The 25738-nt window shown below is 39.4% G+C and overlaps 1 protein-coding gene across 2 annotated transcripts in view; it reads right to left on the bottom strand.

Moving 5' to 3' along the window:
• The window catches only part of POU6F2 (POU class 6 homeobox 2), a 498475-nt gene that overhangs the window by 394577 nt on the left and 78160 nt on the right, over positions 1–25738 (bottom strand). For both annotated transcript variants that reach the window (XM_051852905.2, XM_051852903.2), the window contains exon 2: positions 10849–11020. In XM_051852905.2, coding sequence (XP_051708865.2) covers positions 10849–11020 — 172 coding nt within the window. The remainder of the gene's footprint in view (positions 1–10848; positions 11021–25738) is intronic.

Raw genomic sequence — 25738 nt, 5'->3', positions numbered from 1 at the left:
AGTTCCACTTATATATTTATTTCACCTAAGAGGCACAGTTGTGCTATTTTGCTTTTCCGCTGCATGAAGTATTTCATGAAATAAGTCATTTCAAATATCATTCAACTAAAAGCACTCAATTATTTTTACGTTCACTTGTTAAATGTTCAAACATGGCCACATTAAAACACTTTCAGCTTCCAGCCATGTATTTCTTAAAAAAATTCTAAGTCATTTTTTTCTCTAGGCTGCAAAAACATATTACCAAATAAACTGACGAAACATCTCAGCAACTAACATAAACGTGCAATTTTAATGCCTTCTAATCACACAAATCAATATGAGATTTTTGTACTTGTGCATGACCTTCTTCAAATTATCCCCCCATTTTGGCTGAATCAGAACGAGTGTGGGCTATTTGATAAAAAAAAAAAGAAAACCCTAAGTGTGTGAAATAAGAGCCCTCGCTTCTTCTGCCAGACTCCTCTTGACAGCAAGATGATAGAAGCATCACTTCCCTGGGAGAGTAAATGCAAACTGACAAGAGATGAGCCTTTAGATGTTGAATATAATCTTGAATTGTGCTTGAAGTGTCTTATTATCTTGTCTTTTGATGTCTGAAGGGGTGGCTCATTGTTAGAAAAAGGAAAACCCTCGCACATCTTTGCCATCTTTAAAAATTGTTTGGCCTTTAACAACTGCTTTTCCCACTAATGTCCATTTCTCCTGACAATAAATATGGCAGGTCGTCGGCAAGTGACAAACAATTTACTTTACATGCCACATTTTTATGGGTTTTGAGAGCTCATGTGGAAGTGTATTTTAAAAAGCCCATAGAAATTAGCAGTATTACAAATGTTAAGAGGATCCTGATGTCAAGGCACTCATCATGGCTATTTCCTGCTGTTTCTGGTTTTATATCTCACCAGTGCCAGATTCAAAATTCAAGTTATTTATTTACCATCAACTAAAAATAGCCAAGGAAAATGAAAGAGCAACAATCAGTTCTGACAGATTCCATGAAGGAGATGCCCGGATACAGCTTTTCCACGCACACTGCAATGTTCAGCACAGTACATAAAAAACAAAATCCTATTTCTAAGTAGGAGATGGAGATCACAGCGAGGTTGCTGTGTTTTCCCTCTTACTCTACACTCTTCAGTACTTTTTAATTTCTGCCATCCCTCTGGGTACCCCTTAGCCTTCACGTCTGCCATTTGCTTTGTGGTTTGTTTTAACTTAAAAGTTTAACGATGTTCCCAGTCAATAGGATTCCTTAACAGCTCAATCAGAGTCATGCCAGTTTTCTGTCACCCAGCCAGATTTTGTGAGAGCTTTCAAGATCTTTTCTCAGACCTCCGTCACTCTAAGAATCCATAAGAATTCTCAAAAGGACCATAAACCGTTACAGGGTTCAGGTTATTGTATCATTATAAAAACATATGGATACACTACAGATGACAAGACATGTAGCTACCATTCTAGGCTAGTACAACCATCTCAATGCCAGCAGCAATCTCCAATCTGACTTTTTTTTTTAAAGAGGCAGTTGGAGATATTATTCCCTTTTAAAGCATGATGCATAATTTTTAACACACTTCTGATCGCCTGCAGATTCCAATGGGTGTGTTAGGACATGATGATGCAATCAGAATGCAACGGGAAAAGTAAAGATTGTAAACTAGAGCCAGGAAATGGACCAGCCTGCCCGAAAACTCCAACAATTTCCTAAGTTAGTCTCAAGACTAAAATCTACCTTTGTATTACACTGAGGGATGTTTCTGTGCGAAAGCTTGCGAAAGTTTTCCACATAATGTGGATGATCCCTGCCCTGGGTATTTATCCATTCATTGAACACAGAGCAAAATATGGATTAAGTAAGTCAAGCCATGAAAATCTCTGCTATATGTGATATTTCTCTCATGTGCCTTTGCAAATTCTGTTTCCTTTTTGATATGTATTTTGTAAAATTTTTTAAAGGAAATAGATATATAAAAGAAAATATGCCCATCCTGAATAAAGTGTAATTCACTCCCCACCACCATCACATCTGTACATTTTTTAATACAGGAAAATGTGTTTTTCCATTTGATTTTCTTTTCTGTTCTACCCTTGGTTGATTTTGGCAAAAAGTCACTCTGCAATAATAAGTTTTCATGCTTTTTAAACAGCTTCAAATGTTTGCATTTTTAAATCAAATTAATCCCTTAGCCTCTCTTCTACTTCAACAGCAATGATTCTTTCCTGCAATAAGTAACCCCAAACCGTCAGTTTGTAAAAACAAATCTTGCCACATCAGTGTTAACAAACAAATCACCACATATGTGACCATCAGGAATGGCAAAACAGAGATTAATTATACTTTGCTATTTGAATAGTAAATGTTTATAATGTGATTTCTTGATTGTGTACCACTCTACTTTGATATATACTTACATATACATGCATAAAAATATATCTAGGCACACAGAATTCTTAAGGGAAAATTGCACTTACAAAAAATACAGTATTTAACAAATGCCCTTTACTTAAAAAGGGACAGAATTTATATTGCAATAGATGCATATCCCACAAACAGATGGATATTTAATTTCTAATATGTATATACCAACAGTCTTCCCTAGCTTGGGTAACTTGTGCATGCATTGAAGATACATGTATAAATATATACATACATATATGTCTTACATCCACATATAAGTCAAACGGCAGATACTCCCCAGTTTGTTTTTTCACTAAGTTAAACTGCACAAATTCTGAAGAATCCTGTTGTCTCCCCTGCTCAACAAACAGCAGCACACAAGATGACACTGGGAAACATAATGATACTATAATAATACTTGAGTACTACTTAACTATATTAGAATGCTATAATATGATTAATTGCTCTTTATAGGCAAACTCATGTTGATAAATTTATGTCGGAACCATTTTTCTCAGTGCACAGAAGTATGGGACAAGTACATTTAAATAATCTGTGGATGGCATGAACTAAACAAAAGCTTGCTAATGTAAATTAGCCATTATTAATTCTATGATAGAGAAAATACATAAACACCATGAATTTTGTATGACAGTTTGAAGCCTTGTATGAATAGTGAGGAAGAGCAAGAGGAAAACTTTACGTAAGAATGCACAAATGTTTTACATGGATAGTACCACACTTATTCACTGTGTATTTATATTGCCTGAGAAAGAAAATATGCGGAAAACAAAAATAAAGTATGTGAGTGATAAGTGGAAAATGTAATTTTAAAACACTTTGTTCATCTTTAAGTATGGATTTCCTGGCATGCAAAAACTTTGGTCACATAAACATGGCTTTTTCCCCCCTAATTAGTAGGATGAATTAAAGTCATACAGGTATTTGGAAAGTATATCCATTCAGAAAAATACCGATTCTTTCACAGCAAAAGATAAAATATTAGGAAAACTGTAAACATCAAGTACATATAGCAGGAAAGACATACTCCTTAAATTGTTAAATCAGTTCAGGTTGGCTCTCCATGCTAAATAATAAGTGTTCTAATACTGCATACTTTCATTTTCTCCCTCATCCTCATACTAAACCAATGGGTTTTTTTTCTTGGTTATTTACTAAGATGATTTTTAATGTAATAAATGCCAAGTTTCATTATCTAATCCTATTTCCGATAGTCTTCAGTATAGCAAACCTCTGAATCACTTACTTTATTATGTAGTTTCTCTAACTATAACCCAATAATTTTCCTCATAATTAAAAACGGTTTTGATGGCAGTACAGTCCTCCAATAAAAGTGACTTAAACTATATTCATAATGTTGCTCCATGTGGCTAATTTTTTAATTTATAAAAATCATGGAAAAAAAATCATGGTATGTTCTCATCTCATCTAAGTCCTTAAATGTACCTAAAGAGAAAAGCCTGTAAGAAAAGCTTGAGCATGGCTTTTCCATCATATCCTCAAATTATTTTTATTTATATATTTATAATCTCAAATAAAATTCATATGTCACACTGGGAATTTATAAACTAGCTGGTAAGTATTAAAAAGACCTCATGAGTATTTATCTTAATTAGGTAGTTTGGAAAAAATCATCTTATAAAACAAAGTTAAATTCCCTTTTTCTAAGAATGATAAACTTTCTTTCACCAGAAGGGATTCAATGCTATTTGTTCTGATTTGTCCATTCACACTAAGAAGCTTGGTCCATGGCTGAGCACTTCCAGCAATGTCACAACATAGAGTACACAATGTCACTCAACAAGTCCATGCTTGTTTCAAATTTTTAGGAAATCTGACTCAGAGTTACACGGTTGGATATTTAAATTTAAAGATTAAGAGTCAGGTCAACTTATTTAATAATCAGAGATCTTCAAAGCCCCCACATTGTCAGACCCCAGTTACTCCTTGATGGATGACTTTTTAAATATAATTAGTACATGAAGGTATTCTCAGAGAAAAATCCAGTGTTGACAGACTTAGAATCTCATTCAGAGTCATAGCATGAAAAGTCTAAGTTCAATTGTAAAATATTATATACAATTAAAAACAAATTACATTCCCCCATTTCTTTCTGAAGATATTTGAAATTTGAAATGATAAATATATAGAAGTGAAAGGCAAGCTGAACAGACACACCAGCAAAATATAGAATCGAGGAAGACAACAAACAAGAAAATTCAGAGCCACATTGGATATTAAAGAGAAACCCACCTGCCGGAGAGGGGCAACTGTTACTATGAGCTTTCTCTCTCTACCTCTGCCTTTGGATATTTTTTAAAAATTTATTAACCTGACAGCAGGAAACTTTATACAGATTGCACCCTGACAGGGTGCCAGTTTGGTATAAACACTTTACTATCTTTTCTTTTGCATTAAAAAAAATCAAGGCACATGTTAAGTGGAGCCAGGTGCACATTTGGGCCAATGTACCCGCTTGTCTGATTGCCTCTGCATTCCAAAGGGAGGCCTGGTTAATCAGGAGCAGCCCAATAACAGGACTCACCTCGCCTCCCTTCCTCTTCACATCTACTTTCTTTTTAATGTGCGAATGTCTGATGTATTATTAATCCCCAAACATAAACCAGCAAGGTCGTCAATCAAAGAAAGTACCAGTTCTCTCACAAATTATCTGTTTACTATCTAATAACTCAAAGTCTGCTTGAATCCACCCACTTAAACCTCATTTTCAAAATGAGGAGAAAAAGTATATTTGGACAATTCTTGAAAAGAATCATGCTGACTATATAATTAAGCCAGGTAATTAGGAAAGGTGGCAAAATATTTCAGGGCTGAACCTTGGGAGTTTGAATCTGGAATGCACCTCTATCTATTAATTATGACATAAACTGGAGTAGGTGAACTACAAAAACACCTAATGCCACACAAACCTTTCAGTCGAAAACATTCAATGTGTTGCAAAGACTAAAATGGGATCATTTAAAGGAGTAACAGTGTAGAGAACAATCAGATTTCTAACACTCTGTCTTATTTCCAATTGTTTATAGGAAAATTTAACAACAATCACAAAATAGAAAAACCATAGGGACCAACATGTAAGGGGAAAAAAAAGTGCACCTCTACCAGCATTTTGATTTGCTAATGCACCACCACGTAGCATCCTTGGATGCTGCAATACTCAACTTTCTGCTGCAGACAGAGGCCTGACCTGAGCCGCACAGGCATGGCAGAGAGACAGAAAACGAGGCACTAGGAAAGCCCCACCGAATCGTCTGCCTCTCACTGCACACTGTCCTCCACCGAGAGGCACCTGGAAATGAGTACAGCTTATGGGGAGGAATAAGGCGAAAAGTTTGATCATGATGCCTCTCTCTGTGGATTTAATTTCATATCAAAGCTTACACATTAATGGTATTGAAAGTGGATTTATTTATCAACACAGCTTTACAATGGTTTTCCAGGTTGGGGTGGGGGAGCCACAAAACTAAATGTGTCTAGAGATACACAGCCTCTCACTGATTTCTAAAATATCTTAGTGCATTAGGGTTTCTTACATGTATGAAACGTATCTAAACGTGCACCTTCACCCTCAAGTAGTCAGATAGCAGCACAAGGGCTTGTTTGACTATTAAACCATAAATGATTTTTGACAAATACCTTATAGCACATTCCACTTATTTACGCAAATGCAGGTTCTACTGCTTTCTCTTGAATCACTGTTTTCACATAGAACCTATTACTTAAATCATTTAGTTGATTTTTAAAATGCTGCTTTAAATATTTCCCCAGCAGAACACTTTCGACATAGAATGAATTTCCAATGGATATATTATAGAAACTTTTAAAAATGTAGAAGCCCGATTCATATGCTTAAATAAATGCATTTCTCTAGAGAATTTTTCTCATCATCTCCCAGCTAAATCTCTCTTGGGCTTAAGTCTTATGCACTGATTACTGGCTCTAGCATATTATATCAGACTATTACAAATACCCAAGGTATTGAAGACTTGAGAGAGATGTTTGAATCAAGTAACACAGACAGTGATCCCATAATGAAGGCCTCCACTCATGCACAGGCAAGAGGCAGCATCACCCCCAAGTGCAGGCCCTGCAATGCCCTGCCATGACCTCCACACTGACCCGCAGAGACCACTGTCTCAAGGGGTGACAGACAATTCAGTCCTTTATCCTTGTGTCATTGAAAACGACTCCAGTGTCATAAATTCTAATCAAGTCAAACTGGATGGCAATTTGAAAAGAAAAAAATTTCCTAATGCATGTTTCTGTGAGAAAGATTACAGAATGGAAAAAGAAACCCGCAATAGATGGTATATTTTCTATCATAGAGAACACACCGACTCAACTTTCAACTCTATTCTAGTAGTTCACAGATGAAGGACAGTGAAAATATACACTCTTACAAGCACCACTGCATGTGATTTTTCAACACACACCATTATGAGAGGAAAAGCAACAGCAAGGTTTTGTTTTTTTTGTTGTTGTTGTTGTTTTTTTTTTTTTTTAATTTCAGGTACAATGTTGATACCTGGTGTTGTGCTTTCATGTCCTCTCAAAGCTCTGAGCTACAGTGCAGTAGGACTCTCTGAGAGGCAACACCCTCAGACTGAGACAGCCACCCAAGGTAGTTGGGACTTAAAGCAGTCATGAGGTTTGACTTGAAACAATAAAAATTTTCCCAGGAGAAACACTGTTAATAAATCATCTTCCAAGCCTCAAATATATATGGGAGGAAATATTTAGGGCATGTTTTATGAGGTCTCACTTCTCGGACTGAGAATACAGGGGAAAACTTTAGTGCAGATATTTTTCCAGGGATATATATTACTTTTATCCTTTCTGCGGCCATTTTCCTGCCCGAGTTGTTGATGCTATCATTTGAATTTTAGCATCCAACTTGACTGAATGTGGAGCACTGAATTCTTGATGGGTGTAGCTAAAAGTGAAGTACCACATTGACACCAGAGCTATAAATGTCTCCAGAGAAAACACGGCAACCTCTTCCCTTTGACACTGTTTGCCACAGACCAGTTCTGAGAATGACTTCCAATACGCACACCCCTAGTCACATGTTAGAGGAGTGATTCTATGTGGCATCGCTCACTGGGTCATGCCACCAGAGTTCCATGAGACGCAGTACCTAGCTCCCCTAGGAATGCCTGGACACACAGGCTGTTCTCCCCCTACAAGGTTTCTTAGGGCTCAGACTTAGCATAATACTAAAGCAAGAACTGGAAGAGGAGATACTTACTCTACAGGCTATACAAGGATAAATATGCACAACTTAATGACATCACAGAACTACCTAACCGCGTGTCTCTCAATGAAACGTGGGTTCATCTCTCCTAAGTGTACTTTCATTTCCATGGCTCAAGTTAAGCAAAACATTACCTCCTGTGTAATTACTTTATGAAACACAAGGGCCCTTTTCTGAACTTTCTACTTAGCCTGGCATGAGGCTTCACTGTTCTCTTTCGGGTGCTCGAGCTGCTCCAAGCACTGACACATTCTGCACAGTATGTTTCCCTTTGGATGCTGTTAAGTGCAGAGGTGCAATTTAAGGAGAGGCATAAAAAGCCCAATGGTCCCTGGAATTCCCTTTGTTTATCCATAGAGGGCATCAGTATTAGCCTTTCTCCTGCAGTTTTGGGCTGAAGGTACCATACTGTGAGAGAAACAGACTTGTCCTCCAGACTGCTAATTTGAACAAGACACAGATGGGGAACTAGGCATCAAAGAAATCCATTTATACTGAAATTCCAGGTACAATAAAAGACAGAGTTCGTCGTCTTTTGTTGGGTACTGTCTCTCCACGAATCTAAACAGATCAAGCTGCACATGATCTGTCTTCATCCTCCCATGTCGTTAAAGAAGCACAGTTTTCAATAATACGATTTATAAGCTGTAAGAATGATTGTGCCAGAAAGAGGTAGAGAACCTTAGACAATCACTGTTTAAAGGAAAACATGGATGCTCTCAATGATTCAGAAAGAATGCAATTCTTCATTATCAAGTGGAGTCTAATCTGTTCTACATTTGAAGATGAGAAAGCAAGACTTGAACGTATACATGTCAAGGAAGATAATGGTCCCTTAAATTGTGTCCCCAGAGTTGCTGAACATTCTGGGAGACAATTATTCCAGAAAGTTTTAGTCAAGTTACATAAACAAGAATTTCTAAGGCTGAGTTCTCATATTAAAAAGTGAAAGCGTAACAGAGCCAATGGCTGAGGAAATCATGCAAAAATCTTGGGGTGCTTCACATCACTTCTAATTTTTTCAACAAGTTTTTAAAAGTGGTTCATGTGTTGATTTCCTCTTTACCTAACTGGGAACGATCACTGCTTTGAATATTTTAGAGATCAAAGGCAAAAAGTAGGATATACAAAAGGGATATAAAATAAGAATGTATATTTTCTTGGGTTCCCCCCTCAAAAATTCAGAAGTTGTGAAAATCAAAATGAAAGCTAGTACCTTCTAAACCCCACTATGATTTCCAAATTAAAGGGTTATTCCTTAATAAATGGTAACCTATAAAGATTCTGCCCAAAATCTATTTTCAATGAACTAATTCAAATCTCCGACTCTCAGAATCATTTGGAGCTTATTTCTCTACACATGTAAGTCACTAAGAGGTAACATAACAAATCCATCACAATTTCCAACACTGAGAAATCTAAATTTGTGTTAAGAAGCTGAATTAATCAGTTTTTGTCAGTTGAAAGCCAACAAGTTGGAGCTCTCTGGTCAAAGTCTATGTGACATTCACTTATTAAAAAATACAAAGTTTAGGAACAAATAATTTATTATCTGCAGCTATGCTGAACTCACAGTTGATTACTTTTAAAAGTCAAAGTCCTTCCTTAGTGTACTCAATATCAGAGTAGAACATGGCTTTAGCCTTACTGCAATTCATAATTTCATCCAACTTCTCTCACTAACCCCCTAAAATGAAATGACTGTGTTAGGAACTAACTCTCCCTATATGGATAAAAACTTAGGCAAAAAAAAAAAAAAAACACACAACTTCTTTACAGTACAAATTCTAAAGCCTAGGTTTGAAAATCTTATGTAAGAGGTGAAATTACTTTTCAATGAATATCGGTATTTCTTGAAACTGGAAGCTATTATACCCTTAAGTCTGTTACAGTATTTTACCAACAGAAAAATCAGCAAAGCCAAGTTTCTCTGCACCACCCTCCAATATTTGACCAAAGTTGCCAATAAAATTAGAGAAAAGTCTCTCTTCTGAAGCTGGCCCAGAGCTGCCACACTGCCAAGGCAGCTTTCTCTCCGCAGGTTAAGAAAACAAACCAACAGCCTATTTTTCAAACTGAATTAAAGACTTTAACAAAGTGGTCTACGCAAGGGATGTTTTGGAGTTCATGAACATGACTGTTTTTATCCTCCTGGGACCAAAGAGTGCTCTGCTTGATATACACACAGATCAGGTTAGTATGTGTGTGTGTGTACACACACTTGAAAATAATTAAAAGCAAGTGTTTCAGGAGCGATTGTTCTAGAAAACTAATGTCACTCTGAACCACAAAGTGCTCTCCAGCAGAGACATCCATCAACATCTATCACTCAGGCTCGCGCCTCCACACCCTCTCCCCTTTCTGATTAGAGATCACAGTTGTTTGAGTTGGCTTACAGAGTGTCATCTGTTTGAATGACAGATGTCTCTGCTAGAGTGGCACGCTGCTTGTTCTTGTTTTGTGTACGAAACGAGGATTCCTGAAAGGTCCTGGGCTGCCTCCACCTTTAGCATGAGGCTCTAAACACAACATCAAATGGAACAGGGTCTAGGTGAGGGCTGCCCAGGACCTAGCTTGCGTCCTCATCACCCTTTTAAGAGAAAAACGGATTCACCCTGATCGTGATGACAAAACGTTATTTCTGGGAGCAATTCTCGTCGGCACCTTTGTTTACCTGGCGCAGCGCGACTTGTATTGATATTTTGCAGCTCTCCTCTCCCGTCCTTTGACTACAGATAATAACTTCTCACTCTCCTTCCCCTTCACAAAAGGCTGCGAAGCAACCCGAAACTGAGTCGATATGTATTCAATAAATGTTAACCAATTCTCACAATGGAACTGATTTCCTGATTATTATTACCATTTTCTTTTGGGAAACAATCCCCAGCCCCGGGGACGCCCACAAGCTTTGACAAGTTAAAATGGGCAGCGAGGAAGTTCCTTGTTGCTCAAAGTTTGGAGGACACCCTCCCAGCCAGCTGGAAGCGGCTTTTGCGGCTTAGCACCTCCAAGACTGAAGCTCCTCTTTAGTCCGTACAAGAAAACGGAATGAACAACGGCGCGGGGGAAGGAGGGAGGGGTGGGGGGGCGGATTGGATTGCTCTTCCGGACAACATGGGAGGACTGAAATGAAATACCTAGACAGACTTACCCAAGAGCTTGCTGGGAGTGTCCTCGCCGTCATTTGATTCCACAGGCGCAAGCAGGGGCTCATTCAGCTCGCTGTCTGAAGTAGCAGCCTTGTCCTCACCTCTCAACTCCGCATTCATTTCACTGCGCACTGACAGCGAGGGCTTACTGACTTGTCCAGCTATCATTGGATCCTAGGATGGGGAAAGAGTGAAGGGGAGGAAAGCAAAGTGGCAGCTTTAGGGTGCGTGTCCTCTCTCTCCCTCGCCCTCTCTCTTCTCCCTCTCTTACACACACACACACTCTCTCACTCTCTCTCTCTTTTTCCCTCTCTCTCTCTCTCCCTCTCTCCCTCTCTTATCTCTGGCTGCTCCCGCTGTTATTGCTGGCTGCAGTCAAGTGAAGAGCTATTACAGATCCGATGACTTCTCCATTACTCCCCACCCTATTAAAGCGCAACTAGCATGTGAGAGATGCAGGAGGCTTCGGAGGGCGGAAGAAAAAAAAAAAAAAACTTCTTTGAAAGCCACCTAAGCAACACAGCTTTAATTGTGGGGTGTGCTTTTGTGCGAGTGTTTTTACACCTTGTTCTGTCTTTAGTGCGGGAAGAAAAAAGAAAGTGCTAGGCTTGTACTTGAGCAACCTACTGAAAAGGCAGGAGCACCCTATGGAGGAACCGCCGGCTAATTTCAGAAGCGGTCTCCCTGGGGGAGAAGCAATTAAACCTGATCCCAAGAGCAGAGAAAAGAGACCTCAAGACGCTTTCCATGGAAGAACAGATATTTCTTATGTAAATTCTCTCAGCTCCCTTAGAAACTGACTTCTCCGGCTCCACAATGGGGACCAGGACCCAGGCTAACCCCAAATCAAACGAACATTTTAAAGAAAATAGTACACAACAAAATAGATAAAAATTGGCTTTAAATCTTTATAGAAAGGAATCAGGAAAATACTTACAAACTGTGTTCAATAATTCAGATACCTAGAGCATCATACGCCCCGAGCATTAAAGGAAAAACAAAAACCACCTCCAGAAAAAAAAAAAAAAAGGCAAACTTTTCCCCCAATAATTTAGATCTGCTTTATCTTCAGCTCATTTAGGAGGGCGTGTTAGGATCAGAATTATTTTTCCAAGTATAGCCTTTTTATTCCATTTGCAAACTAAGATGCATAATACTGTTTTGGTTCAAGTACGAGGCAGGAGGAAAAAAGCAAGAAGTGCCCCTTTTGCGTGATCTGGGAGGTATTTATTGCCATGTTCATGGCTAAATGGTTCCTGAGCAGGAAACAGGTGACCAGCACAGGAGCAGGTGGGGCGACATGCCCCATCCCATCATTACATTGGTTGTGGTCTGCTGTGGGTTTTTTTTTTTTTTAATGTATTCATGCCTGAAAAGTGAATTTGATATGACACATGATAATCTATGAAAATGTTAATCAATACAAATAGTTTAAGCTGTCATCAAATGCACTTCTTTAGTCAATACTCATACCACTGAAAACAATGTCACTGTCGCCAGGCCTTAATTTGCACAGCACTTAAATATTGGACTCTGTGCATCAATGCACTTTTCTTCAAATACTGTAGGTAAACACATTTTCTCCCTATTTAAGGCTGAAGCACTCAGCACGCATTTAGCTGAGCCGAATCCTCCCTTTTGAATACCTTGATAGGTCCACTGGAGGGCAAAATTAATACTTAATTGAATCTCACAGTCATCAAAATAATCAATACTTTTTTATTATTTATTCTTTACAGTCTGTTGACTGTTTCAAACCTCTGAGGGAATGGTGGAAAGGATTCATGGCTTTGAAACACTGTCATTTAACAAGGTAATTTTCAGTGGGGCATTAGGGGTTGTGAAACATATAATAAAACAAAAATGGTGGCTTATAATAGGAAGAAAGAAAAGAATTATATTTCTGCCATCTAACAAAACAGGATAAATAAAAAAGCAAGAGCAGAGAGAGATCCAGAAAGGAGGGGGACGAGGGAGAGAGAAAGACTGGCTTTTGAAGGGTTTTATCATATCAAGAGCAGAGCCGGGCTTTCATAATGCTGACATTTCTCATCCTGACAATCCTAAACAAGTGGAAAGGATGAGATCGTAGATATCATCTTTCATCACATTCCCCAGCTTAAGAACCAACATGACAGCTCCTCTCCCCTTTACACTGTTAATTACTAAATAAAATACTACTCTCTGTCAACATCAGATTATTGCAGATAGCAACCACAAACATTTCTCCATTGTTTCCCCCTTCTGAAATGGTGATACCTACCTTGAACTCTTTAGAAAATAAATTAGGCTTGTCTCACCATATTGTAAATATTTGAAATATAATCAATGTCATCAATGTGGTCGATTCACCGTATTGGCAGCCTCAATTTGCTGGTGACAGATGAGCATTTCATTTACTGGGTTTGATCACCCGGTTTTAGAGTGCTTGAAACTTGAGGGTAGGGGAAAAGGCAGGCAGGGGAGAAAGGACACACACAATTCTCTAAACGCACACAAATTTCCGTCCTGTATATCCAGAAAAAATGCGTGCTTGAATTCTCCCAATTCAGTTGTGTGGGAGTGGGTAGGAAGGGAAAAACACTGCTTCACCTCATGGAATTCTTAAGTGGAAGGGCTCTTAAAAAGTTCATGGGCAATGCATATTAAAAAACTATGCATGGGTCTCAAAAAAAATTGCACCAAAATAAACTTCCCTTTGAATTCCATTTGTCCACAAACTTTTTGAAGTATCCCCATACACCTGTCACGTGGTGTAAAAAGCCCAGGTTTAAATTCTAATAGGCTCTCTTTACAATAGGTTAAATACTCACTCGGTCTCTCTCATCTAAAGGAAGGGGGATGACTTGTGCCTTTGGAGCACCCTGTGTCTGTGGCTGAGCTGCTCACTTGAGCATTTTCAAGGTAATGTTAATAGTCAACCCGTGTGAGAATGGCACTCTTATGTGGGTAGACTTACAACAAACTGTGCTTTTGCCTTCTTTGTGAGGGGTCAAACTGAATGCCAAATCACACCGAGGAGCTGAAATGCAGCTGCTAAGTTCAAGTGCACTTAAATCTTTAAGATGTTCAGTGTTGCTGCTGTGTGCAAAGCATGTATTGGCAGATGGCATATATTCACTGACCATTAGCTCTTCTTCCTTCAATTACTTTTATGTACCTCCTACCTGGCTAGGTTCCCAACTAGTGCCTTTCAGTTGCTCAGAAAACGCAAGAGTTTGTCGTTCGGGTACTCATCTGATCTTTCATCCTACAAAAGAGTTTACGTTTTCCACGCTGTAGCTGTAGTGCACGTATATATGTGCATGACATGGTTAAACAGCAAACCCCCAGTGAGGCAGAGAGCAGACAGCTTTTAATCACAGCTGCGGCCACTGGGGGATCCATTTGAAAATGTGTCACAAGCAGTCACCACTGAGTACAGTCTCGTAAGTGGTGGGGGACTGCCTCTCTCTAGTAGCACTCGGCTTCCAAGTGGCTCTCTCACTGCCAAGTGCTATGGCAGTTTGTGAAATCCTTTCTGCTGGCTTGAAGAAAGGATTTTCCAACGTGAACCTGCATAGGTACTTGCAGAAATTTAAGAGTTGCGACTTCACTCTGTATAAGCATCTCGCAGCAGCAACCAGGAACACAAACAGCTGGTGCAGCTCGAAAAAGTGAGCTGGTAAGACTTTGTTCTTGAAAACCTAGAGTTGTTAGTACCACGGCCGAAGAAGTTGAACAGTCTTGGCACCTGGCTTCTCAACCCTAGTAGAAGAAGGAAGTCACTGATGGAATGTAGAGCAGTGTCCAATGTGTCCAGTATCAGAACATGGCACATGCCAGTGCAGGACACTCACAAAGGCCGTGGGAAACCCAAGAAAGAGTGAAAAAGGGAGAACCAGAAAAACCGCTTCTACTAGCAAAATCTCGACCAAAATGTTCAGCGTGTCCCATGAGGAACAGACTATGACAAAGATCTGAACTACAATGTAATTATTTATCTATTACAGGGACTGTTACAAAATACAAATAGGCCCCATTTATTGGGTGAATTTTCTAGACAGACTCTTCAGATATCTAACGTTACCCAAACCATACAGGATATTAACTTCATCTTATGGATAAGGGACTGAGACTCAGAGAAGCAAAGTGACTTACCCCAAAGACACACACCTAAGTGGTAAAGCCGCACTTTCTACCTTAATCCATTCATCTCCAAAGATTGCTATCATGTTAGACTGCACAGTAGGTGCTCAATGAAAAAGCCAAGACTTAGAGACTTAGTCATTCAGGAGGTATCCAAAAATCTCAGGTTAAGGGCAACAGAGCCAGTGTGCTAATGAAGGGTGTTAGCACCTGGATAACCGATTTCCAGAGCATGATGTGTGGCAGTATCTTCTCCACAGAATCAAGGTACAAAACACCGCTCTAGCTTGCACTACTGGGCTGCAATCTATGGGGCAATATGGTGTCAACAGAAGAAGATCAGGGCTGGTGCTGTGGCATAGTAGGCTGAGCCTCCAACTGTAGCGCCGGTTTCCCAAATGGGCACCGGATTGTGTCCTGGCTGCTCTTCTTCCAATCCAGCTCTCTGCTATGGCCTGGGAATGCAATAGAAGATGGCACAAGTGCTTGGGCCCCTGTACCCATGTGGGAGACCCCAAAAAAGCTCCTGGCTCTGGATCAGCTCATCTCTGGCTTTTGCAGTCATTTGGGGAGTGAACCAGCGGATGGAAGACCTTTCTCTCTGTTTTTCCCGCTGTCTGAAACTCTAACTCTCAAATAAATAAAATCTTGAAAAAAAAAAAAAAAGGAGTATCAAATAGTGTCCAATATCTGTATCTTGAGTTCAGTCTCACTCTTAGATAAAAGCAGCTAGCTACCTCAGTTTTCTCATCTAGAAAATGAAAATGTAAGACTAAAATAATATTTTCCAATGTGCACTTCACAAAACACATGTCCCAGAAGCTGTTCAATGAAAGAGTTCTGCAGTCATACCCATGTGAAAATACAGCAAGATAAACTATTAAAAACAATCTAACTAATTAAACCAGCATCTCCCCAAATAATCTAATCGTAGGAGGGCTTTTCCTTATATCCCTTATTATAGTATTATCTAATAGATCTAGAGTATGTCAGCTTAAATTACCAGTAAATTAAAGTATAAAGTATGATTAAAGTACGATTTAAATACAAAATTAAAGTATGATTCTATAATGTTAGACTAAAAGACTCCTTTAAGTATGTGTCTGCCTAGTACTTGTCACATTCTAACTTACTTAATTAACATTCCTTGAAGTTCATTTATGTGCAGATAGTATCCAATTGTATAGGGCTTAGTGTGCACTAACCATGTGTACTCTCATTTGTTTCTGATATCTTTAAAATAATTTTAAATAGAGATGTCCCAAGGTATTTCTCTTGTGTAACCTTTATTTGAAGAGTAGATATAGGGCAGTGTATTAAAAAGGAGCATTCTACTTGGGCTTTTATTAGGGTGCTAAAAATAATACCAGATTTAAAACAAAGATATAATTCAGCTCACAGCCTTCAATAATTTAACCAATAGAGTTTTTATAAGCATAATCATTCTCATTTTATAATCAGAAAAACTAAAGATAGCAAGATCATTAACTTAGCAAAGCATCCATGTCTAGCGGCAGCCACGCCATGAAAATACCCAACAGCCTTGAAACTGAGCTTGAACTAGGTCCAGCATATTTTTATGTACACACAAACCAACAATGGAATACACCAGCAGAGTGACTTTGAGGAAAATGTAAACAAGATAGGCAGGCTTCAAAAATCCAAGGCAATAGCTCATTTGGTTGTGAAGTCTCAGAGAATGGTCAAGTTATCCACAACGAATCTATTTCTAGAACTCCATAGAAAAATTGTATTTTAAAGAAAGAATGTTTTGGACCATCCCCCTCTTAAAATGCCACATTTTAATTTTATTGAAAGGTAGAAGCAAATGATCTACCACTCATTTAACATGTACATCCAGTATCATATTTTGTGTCCAGTTTCTCAAACTGAGAAGTGGTAAAAATCAAAATAACAAATAATTTACAAGAAAGTAGACCTCAGTGGGTTTGGGGAAAAGATAATTTTAAGTGTGAAGTGTATGGTCTTAGCCATGAAGAAAGGCACAGTTCTTTCTTTTACCAAGTACCAAGTAGTGAGTATTTAGTTCAATATATTTAATTCACAGAATGTTTTCCAAAAAGTTATAAAAATTTTGTATACTGTTTCATCATTCAATATTTATTGTTTCTATAAATAGCTTTTGAAAAGCTTTTAGAAAGACATTTTATTTAATATTTTAAAACAAGACTATATTAATCTTGTACTTTTTGTTCTGTTAATATAAGTATATAAAGATACTTCAAAAAGTCTATGGAAAATGGAACTAAAACAAGTTTATTTTGCTGAAAAGATTTTAATTTCACACAGTTCTTTCATACTACATATTTTCAATGCAATTTTGAAGATTGTTCATATGCATGCATTTCAAAATGTTTTGTATCAAAATAAACTTGGCTTTTAATTTCAATTTTTTAAATTTAATTTAATTTTAATTTTAATTTCAATTCAACTTTTTAAATTTTCCTCATAGTTAGTGCTTAAAATCTTGAACATTTAGGAAGATCAAAGGACACTAAAATACCATAAATTCACCCAATTAGTTTATCTTTAATGCTACTTTTGGACCAAAAACAAGAGTTGTTTTGGAAAAAGCAGAAAGTCCTACATTTGTAGCAAATAGTCAACAAATAGAAGGTCACATTGTAATGAACTTACAAAGTTTTATAAACATACTTCAAAAAGTTCATGGAAAGTTGAGTTAAAAGATGCTTTGGTAAAAAAAAAATTCAAATCCATGCATAATTTTCAGACTACGTATTTTCTATGAACTTTTTAAGGACCTTTAATATATATCCTTGGTTGTCCCAAAGTAGATTTTCACAGCAAAGTGCTGATCCCAACCTGTACTTTCTTCCTCAATCCCATATTCCCAGCAGCTGTCTCTTCCCCCATATCACTTAAACGTAGTGTAGTAGAAATTCTATTTAAATATTTATTTATTTATTTATTTCAAAGTCAGAGTTACATTGAGAGAAGAGAGGCACAGAGAGAGAGAGAGAGAGAGAGAGAGAGAGAGAGAGAGAGAGGTTTTTCATCTGCTGGTTCACTCTCCAGCTGGCTGCAATGGCTGGAGCTACACTGTATCCCAAAATAAGTAAATTTGTATCCTGTGATAATCAAGCAGGGCATTAAAATTTTGTTTTATTTGACAGAGACAAATCAAGAGAGATCTCCTATTTGATGGTTCACTTTCCAAATGCCCACAACAGCCAGAATAGGGACAAGCTGAAGCTAGGAGACTGAACTTGATCCAACTCTCCCATATGGTTGACAAGGACCCAATTACTTGAGCCATCACTTGCTGCCTCCCAGAGTGCTCACCACCAGGAAACTGGAATGGGTAGAAGAGCTGGGAATCCAACACAGGCACTCCAATATGGGGACAGGTGTTCAAAGTGGCAAATTCATGACTTTGCCAAATGCCCAAACCCAGCATTCAAAATTTGAAACAAGGAGCCGGCACTATGGTGTGGTAGGTTAAGCATCCGCATGTGGTACCGGGCTTCTCATATGGGTACCAGTTCAAGTCCTGGTTGCTTCACTTTTGATCTAGCTCCTGGCTAATGGCCTGGGAAAGCAGTAGAGAATGGCCCAAGGGCTCAGGCCCCTGCACTTGCATGGGAGACCCAGAAGAAGCTCCTGGCTTCCGATCGGCCCAGCTCTAGGAGTTGTGGCCATTTCAGGAGTGAACCAGTGGGTGGAAGACCTCTCTCTGTCTCTCCTTCTCTAACTATGCCACTCAAGTAAATAAATAAATCTATAAAAAATTTTTTTAAACAAATGCTGGGTTTATAAAGTGAGAAGATTGAAGAGACTACAAAGGACTTCACAGTCCCTTATTCAGCACTAATCCTATACAGGACTAAACATGAATTGTCACCCCTTCCATCTTGGTTCCCCATCAACATGGTTTTCTCTATCTCCTGGGGAAAATTGTGAGGCTCAGTCAGATAATGTACAGATAACACATATGAATATATTTTGAAAGACAGAGTATTATACAGACTGACGACTTTCTATAATACTGCTTCCTCATTAAGATATCCAACCGACTGTGGGTTACTTTTTTCTCCATACCTTCAGTTTGAAGCAGGAGTCACTAAACCATTACATTGTAGAAGACACATATGTATACCACAGTGCATGCTGGGGTGCTCTACCCGGATCCTTTTAAGACCCAGTCACTCTCTTTCCCCGAAGCCAAGAATGTCAGTCCCCAACTGCTCACAACTGAATTCTCTCCCCAAATTGCCCTGAGCTGAATAGAGCTGCCTTCCCCAAGATTATGTCCCTTCTAAATAGGTAGGCTGCATTTTGCCTTATGGCTTGCAAAGCCTAAAAAAAATTTTTTAAGGGAAAGGGTTTATTGGAGGAAACGCAATAGACTGGAGGGAAGGGGCAAAGAAGGAAGAGAGGGAGAGGAAGAGCATAAGAGAGAAAGATCAAGAGACAGAGATCAGGAGATGGAGAGAAAGAGCCACATGTTCAGCAACAGATCCTTTTAAAAGTTTGCTGGGAAAAGCCTAAAATATTTACTATCTTTCCTTTTCCAGAAAAAAAAATTGTCCACACCCAAGTTTCATTCTTGGTTCAATTGCCTTAATCAATATTTATGATCAAAAATTTAATAAAAAAGATCATATTCCAAGTTTAGCTATCACAAACTGTGTGGCTATCTCGCCTCTATTCATTGTTCACCATTCATTCACTCTGCATTTTGCTGTTTGTTACAACTTATTTGAATTTGGGTAGACTTAAAGCTATGTTGATCAGCATTAATGGAGGTTACAAATGAGTTCCTATTGGTTAAATTAGTCGTATTCAATATAATTGTACTGGTTAAGATATTTTAGAGATATTCTCTACCCTTGCATAAAATTAAAGAGTACTGAGGATCTAGCAAGTCTTGTTGTGTATATGCATGGGGACTAATTTGATTTGCAAACTGTTTCACGCCCAGCCTTTGGGTCTGAGAATATTAGTTGCCTGGTATGAACTGTTAGAGAAACCGATCTTGCTTCTAGAACTTTCCCTTATCTTCCTTAGTCGATCTTCCAGGCAAAAGGTTAAAGATTCACCTAAAATGACAAAGTTCTACAACTTCAAGCTTACCAAACAGCTTAAGCAAGCTGTATTGGAATGGTTGATAATAAGAGTCTGTTTAATAAGTATCTAAATATGTGACAGCTCTTGATCTGAGAGTCTGTTTTCATCATAACCAGACTTAGAAGCTTTAAGAATGTGCAAACCCTTCCTATCTCTAACCACTTATATCATTATCTCCCAACAAGAACCTAATGGTTTTGCATACATGTTCACTTAGGCCACCTGCAACACAACCAACTCTTCTGGGCAATGACCTGCAGTTAAACACTGTCTTAGAGGCAGAAAAAGTCATTACAGAATGAAATAGGATCAAGAGCCCCTGCTCAGAAGGTGCCCTGGGAAAATTACACTATTTGCTGCCCACCCCCGCCCCAGCTCTGCCATACTTTATCTAGGGAAACATTGGTGAAGGTGAATGTTTGGAATCATCTTGGAAGAAAGCAATGATAGTAAAATGTTTGGTTTCACATTTACCAACAATAAAAGGGAACATATGAGCCCAGGTGGAGAGTGTCTTGTCTTTTTTGGTGAACCTCAGATAAGTGCATAATTTCCCTCTCCCCTAAGGCCTCTATCCCTCTCCAGGTCTCAACCATGATTCCCACATCCTCTTCACTCTGCTTATACTCTGAAGATAACTCCAGAGAAAATGAAAACATTTGATGCAGCTGTATTTAAATACAAACAAGCAAATAAGGACAACAACTCATCAACAGCAACACAAACCTGTAGATTAACAGACAGTCTGCCCATTCTGGACTTTCTACAAAGCATCTTGTATACAGCTGGACACCTATCCAGGACAGCACCTTGAACCTCCATAGCTTCTTTGCCCTCAGGAGGTTAAAATGACTGTGGGGATGATGCTTCACACATACTTATCTGGGAAGAAAGGGAGACACTGGTATTGACAACCTAATAACACCATCAATTCAATTTCTGCTGCCTTTGTGAAAAAGCATCAATAAGAGTTCAATCCAGGCTCATCTAGATCTGGTCTTTTGGTAATGGGGTTATACAGCAGAATTGACAAAGCATACACATACCCTATATTCATACATTCTTTGTGATCTGATACTTTCAAGTAGGTATCAGAATTTAATCAGAATACAACTCATGGTAAAGTGAATTTATATTTGACAGTTTGTATGCTTGCTTAAGAGTTCCAAAAAGGGAACATCGAATTTCTGTCTTGGGAAAAGCTTATTTTCTAGTACCTTAAAATTCTAGCAGAAGCCATTCAGAAGCTTGTATCTTCAAACACACACAGCATAGTGGAAATAAGATGTTATTCTATCACTTATTCTTAAAGGAAAATAGTTAAATGAATACTTAAATATGTGTACACATTAACTCCATCTTTTCTTTCTGTATAACAAAGGATGCACAGTTAAAGAGAAAAGCTTTTTCCTTAAGAAAAAAAAAAATCCAGTTCCTTACAGTTTCCGATTTCCATAAATAAAGAGAAACATCCATTCTGCCCCCTGCTGACAGTTCCAAAGCTGACTGTGTCCACAGTATCTCCTGAACTGGATCCAAACTATTGCTTACGACAAACCAGGGCCACACACTTGGCCCCACCCAAGTCTCCCTCTGTTCCACCACGATGTCTGGCTGGGCAACGCACAACCACAGAATGTGCTCTTCACAGTACAATGATGCTAACTTGCTCAGAGGGTTTTCTGACACACGGCGATAAAGTAGCGCAAAGCTGCCTGGCCTAAGGTACTCACTGAAGCGCTTTAGCCCGTAGGGGGCTGACTGCGGCCAGCCTCATCTGGGACCCGGGACCCCGCACACCCATCCCTCACCTGTGACCTGCCACGTCTTAGTCCCATGGTGCCAGCAGCGAGGATTGTGCACTGGGGCCAGAGAGCCTGGCCTCAGGCTCTTGGGATCCCCTTGCCCTCACAGAGAAGCCTGGGGCAAGAGTCTTACTGCATCTCTAAGCCTCCACTGCCCTAAGAGGAAAATGGGACTAATAATGATAGCACAGTGTCTCATGGGATAGGTTTGCAGATTAAATAATTCACAAATGGTGCTAGGCACAGGTTGGCGGCATAACAGCAAGAAGAGATTTCTCTCTGCTTGCTCCATGCTCTTTCTGTGACCCTCCCACAAGTGTGAACCTCTGTGTGTTTTATTGTTGAGAAGCTCCTCAGCCATCCTCAGATTTCCAAAGGGATTCAAGAGTCACTTCCCTTATCCTCCCTCTCCCCTACGTGCGCACACGGAGCCCCACCTGTCTTTGTATCCTCCTCCAAAGAAGAAGGCAATGCTTGGCATATAATAAACCCTCCCTAAATACCCATTGATTTCGTTTGAAAAACAAAAACAAGAATCGATATCTATAAAAGATGGAAGAAAGGTCAAAAAACTGTTAGATGTTTAAGAACTAAATAACTCAGAAGTCTTTCGAGAAAGAATTTGCTCTATAAATCCTCAAGCTTTATTATTTTAAGAAATAAGTAACTGTCAGCGAGCTGTAAATTCCGTGGAATTAAAACAGCATTGGGCTTCTAATGCCACAAGGTTCACGACTGCACATTCTCTAAAGGAGTCATTCTACTTCTGTTCAAAAGGCTTAATTGATTTCTCTAATATGCAATTTCCTGCCCTCCACTTGCAAACTGCAGCAAGGCAATATGGAAGTGCTTCCTGTGGGCAGCTGGGAGCTATGGAAGTGCTTCCTGTGGACGGCTCCGCGCTATGAAGTGCTTCCTGTGGGTGGCTCTGCTCTGGCTTCCTGTCCCTCCCAGCAGTCCAGGTAGCCTTCCCACTCCAGGGACCTTTTCCTCTCCTTTTCTACCTTGGGTGTTCCCTGCCTGCCTTTATCTGTAATCCACTCCCCTTTAATATTCCAAATGTGACCCTTGACTGTCCTTTGAATGCTGCTTCAATACAAAAGGCTTCTGAGCTTTTAAGAGGAGCACAGATAATAATTCCAAGGAGATGGAGGTGGGGAGGAAGGGAGAATGTGATTGGAAAAATCAGCTGAATCTCTCCTTCCTGGGGACTTGGGCTCTCACGAATAAGTGTACTTGGAGGTTTATTTCCTATGGTTTCTCCTCACCCTGTCGGCTATATTTATTAACACTTAAATATTTTGCAATTTTGTGTCTAACCCAAATCATAAACAGGGGCTCATCTAAATATTTATTTACTTGAGAGATAGAGCTAGAGAGAGAGGGAGAGACAGTAAAAGTCTTCTTTGGTTCACTCCGCAAATGGCCCCAATGGCCGGAGCTGGGCTGATCTAAAGCCAGCAGCCAGGAGCTTCCTCTGGGTCTCCCATTTGGGTGCAGAGGCCCAAGCACATGGGCCATCTCCCACTTCTTTCCCAGGTTATAGGCGGAGAGCTAGATTTGAAAAGGAGCAGCCGGGACGCGAACCAGCACCCTTATGGGATGCTGGTGCTGCTGGTGGAGGCTTAGCCTACTATGCAACAGCACCAGCCCCTAAATATTTCTTTACATCCCCAGCCTTTAACATTGGAGGCCATTTTAAAACCTGGCCAGCCTTGATTCATGTTTATGTTTTCTTTAGTTTGCAGGGATTGATGACAGCTCCGAATGAGGGTCTACTTCAGAAAAACTGATGCAATTCAAGAAATACATACTGACAGTTCATCATGTACAAGGTATTATGCCAGGGACAATGGAGAATGGAAAGATTAAGAAACATTTGCCTGGTTGCCCCTCTTCCAGGCCAGCTCTCTGCTGTGGCCCGGGAGTACAGTGGAGGATGGCCCAAGTGCTTGGGCCCTGCACCCCATGGGAGACCAGGAAGAAGCACCTGGCTCCTGCCATCGGATCAGTGCGGTGCACCAGCCGCAGCGCGCCGGCCGTGGCGGCCATTGGAGGGTGAACCAACGGCAAAGGAAGACCTTTCTCTCTGTCTCTCTCTCTCACTGTCCACTCTGCCTGTCAAAAAAAAAAAAAAAAAAAAAAAAAAAAAAAAAAAGGAAAGAAAGAAAAAAAGAAGCATTTTCTACCTTCAAAAATTTCACCGTTAAATAGACACCAATAAAGGAAAGAGAGGAAAGGTATTCAACATCTTTAGTGTGCTTCCATACAAGGGTACTTAAAAACATTCATGGAAAAATAGAATTAAAGGAAATTTTTTTGGTGCAAAAAACTCAAATCCACATACACGAGGGTCTTCAAAATGTTCATGGAAAATGCATATTATGAAAAAAGCATGTATGAATTTCAGCCACGTTTTCCTGGCATTCCCAATCTGAATGCTGACACTGTCCCAAAGGATGAGAAATAGGAACACACACACAAACACCACCCTGTCTTTGAAGCATGGTTTTGACACCATGAAGTCTGCTAAGGAATGAATAGGTTGTTCCACCCAGAGAGTTTTAACTGTGGTTTTCTAGGCTTCAGTCCTGATTTTAGGGAGACAACTGGCAGCTGGTGACCCACCAGCTTCAACTCTGAAAGTCACACATGGAAGCAAGGTGTCTACAGAGCCACCTAGAGGGTCCTTGGGATTGAAGACCTGCATTGTCACATGGAGCAGACGAAAGTCCAGGTCACTGCTGTTTGTCAATGACTATTTCTATCAAATTTCTGGCTTAATATCTTCAAGTACATGCCTTAATTAGAATGACTGATCTGTTATAAATAGGAGAACAAACTTATTTTAACAGATCAGTGAGGCGCATCCACAAAGGCACATAAAAGCAGATTGCTAAATTCTTTGTAAACAAGTGACTTTTTTCCCGGTGAGTTTACAAGGCTCCATTTATGCCATTCCCAACCTTCTACCATAAATTTGCTTAGACACATGCTTCACAGACTGAATAAAGACAACTTCAATCATGGCTGAACCATCCCAAATCCAAATGTCATAAGTGGGATCTACTCCCATGACAGTAATATACGAGGGCCCTAAGTGGCCTCAATTGAATCTCCATGCATACATGTATTTTATCTGCACAAAGCAAATGAGAAATGAAATACTGCTGGCTTTCACTTTCTCACATATTTTGACTACAAGGTCCATGTGTCTGCCTTCCTTCATTCCTACTAAAAGAGGCACCTGCTGGGATGCCCTGTGGGACTTCATCTGTGCCTTCAAGGCTTGCCGTTGGCTTTCTGGTCTTGAGGGGACCACCTGTGGGCACTCATTCCCTTAGTATGCCAAACAAAACTATGATCCAACCTGCAGAATTTTCCAAAAATCAGAGAAATTATGAAATTTTTTTAAATTAAAGGTAAACATGAAAGTAAATTTAAGTTAGTATCTAGACAAACTAAGAAATGAATTCCCATGTTTTTGATTTATAAAAGCTGATAACCAATTACAACAGATTTTTAAACATGGAATACCTTTTTGAAGTCCAGTGGAAAATAGTTTGATGTGTTGTTGCATAGGGAGTATTGGAATCCTTTTCTCCTCATTTAATGACATTTACTCAACAACTATGTATCAAGTTAATAATGTATGCTACCTGCTCTTCCATCCGAAGAGGACACTCTTTGAACAAGACAGAGCAAGACCAGGGCCTTCTTGCAGCTGAAATTATGGTGAAGGCCAAACAAACACCATGCTATTGGGTAACCACGCATTGCTGTGAATAGACATATGGATCATGCAGGGTAGGGGGTGAGTGTGTCATGTGTACAACCATCCCTTCATATC

The sequence above is a fragment of the Oryctolagus cuniculus genome, chromosome 16 (genome assembly GCF_964237555.1).
Source record: "Oryctolagus cuniculus chromosome 16, mOryCun1.1, whole genome shotgun sequence".
In the NCBI taxonomy this organism is placed as follows: domain Eukaryota; kingdom Metazoa; phylum Chordata; class Mammalia; order Lagomorpha; family Leporidae; genus Oryctolagus; species Oryctolagus cuniculus.
The sequence above is the reverse complement of the archived record's forward strand: the minus strand, read 5'-3'. Positions and strand labels throughout refer to the sequence as shown.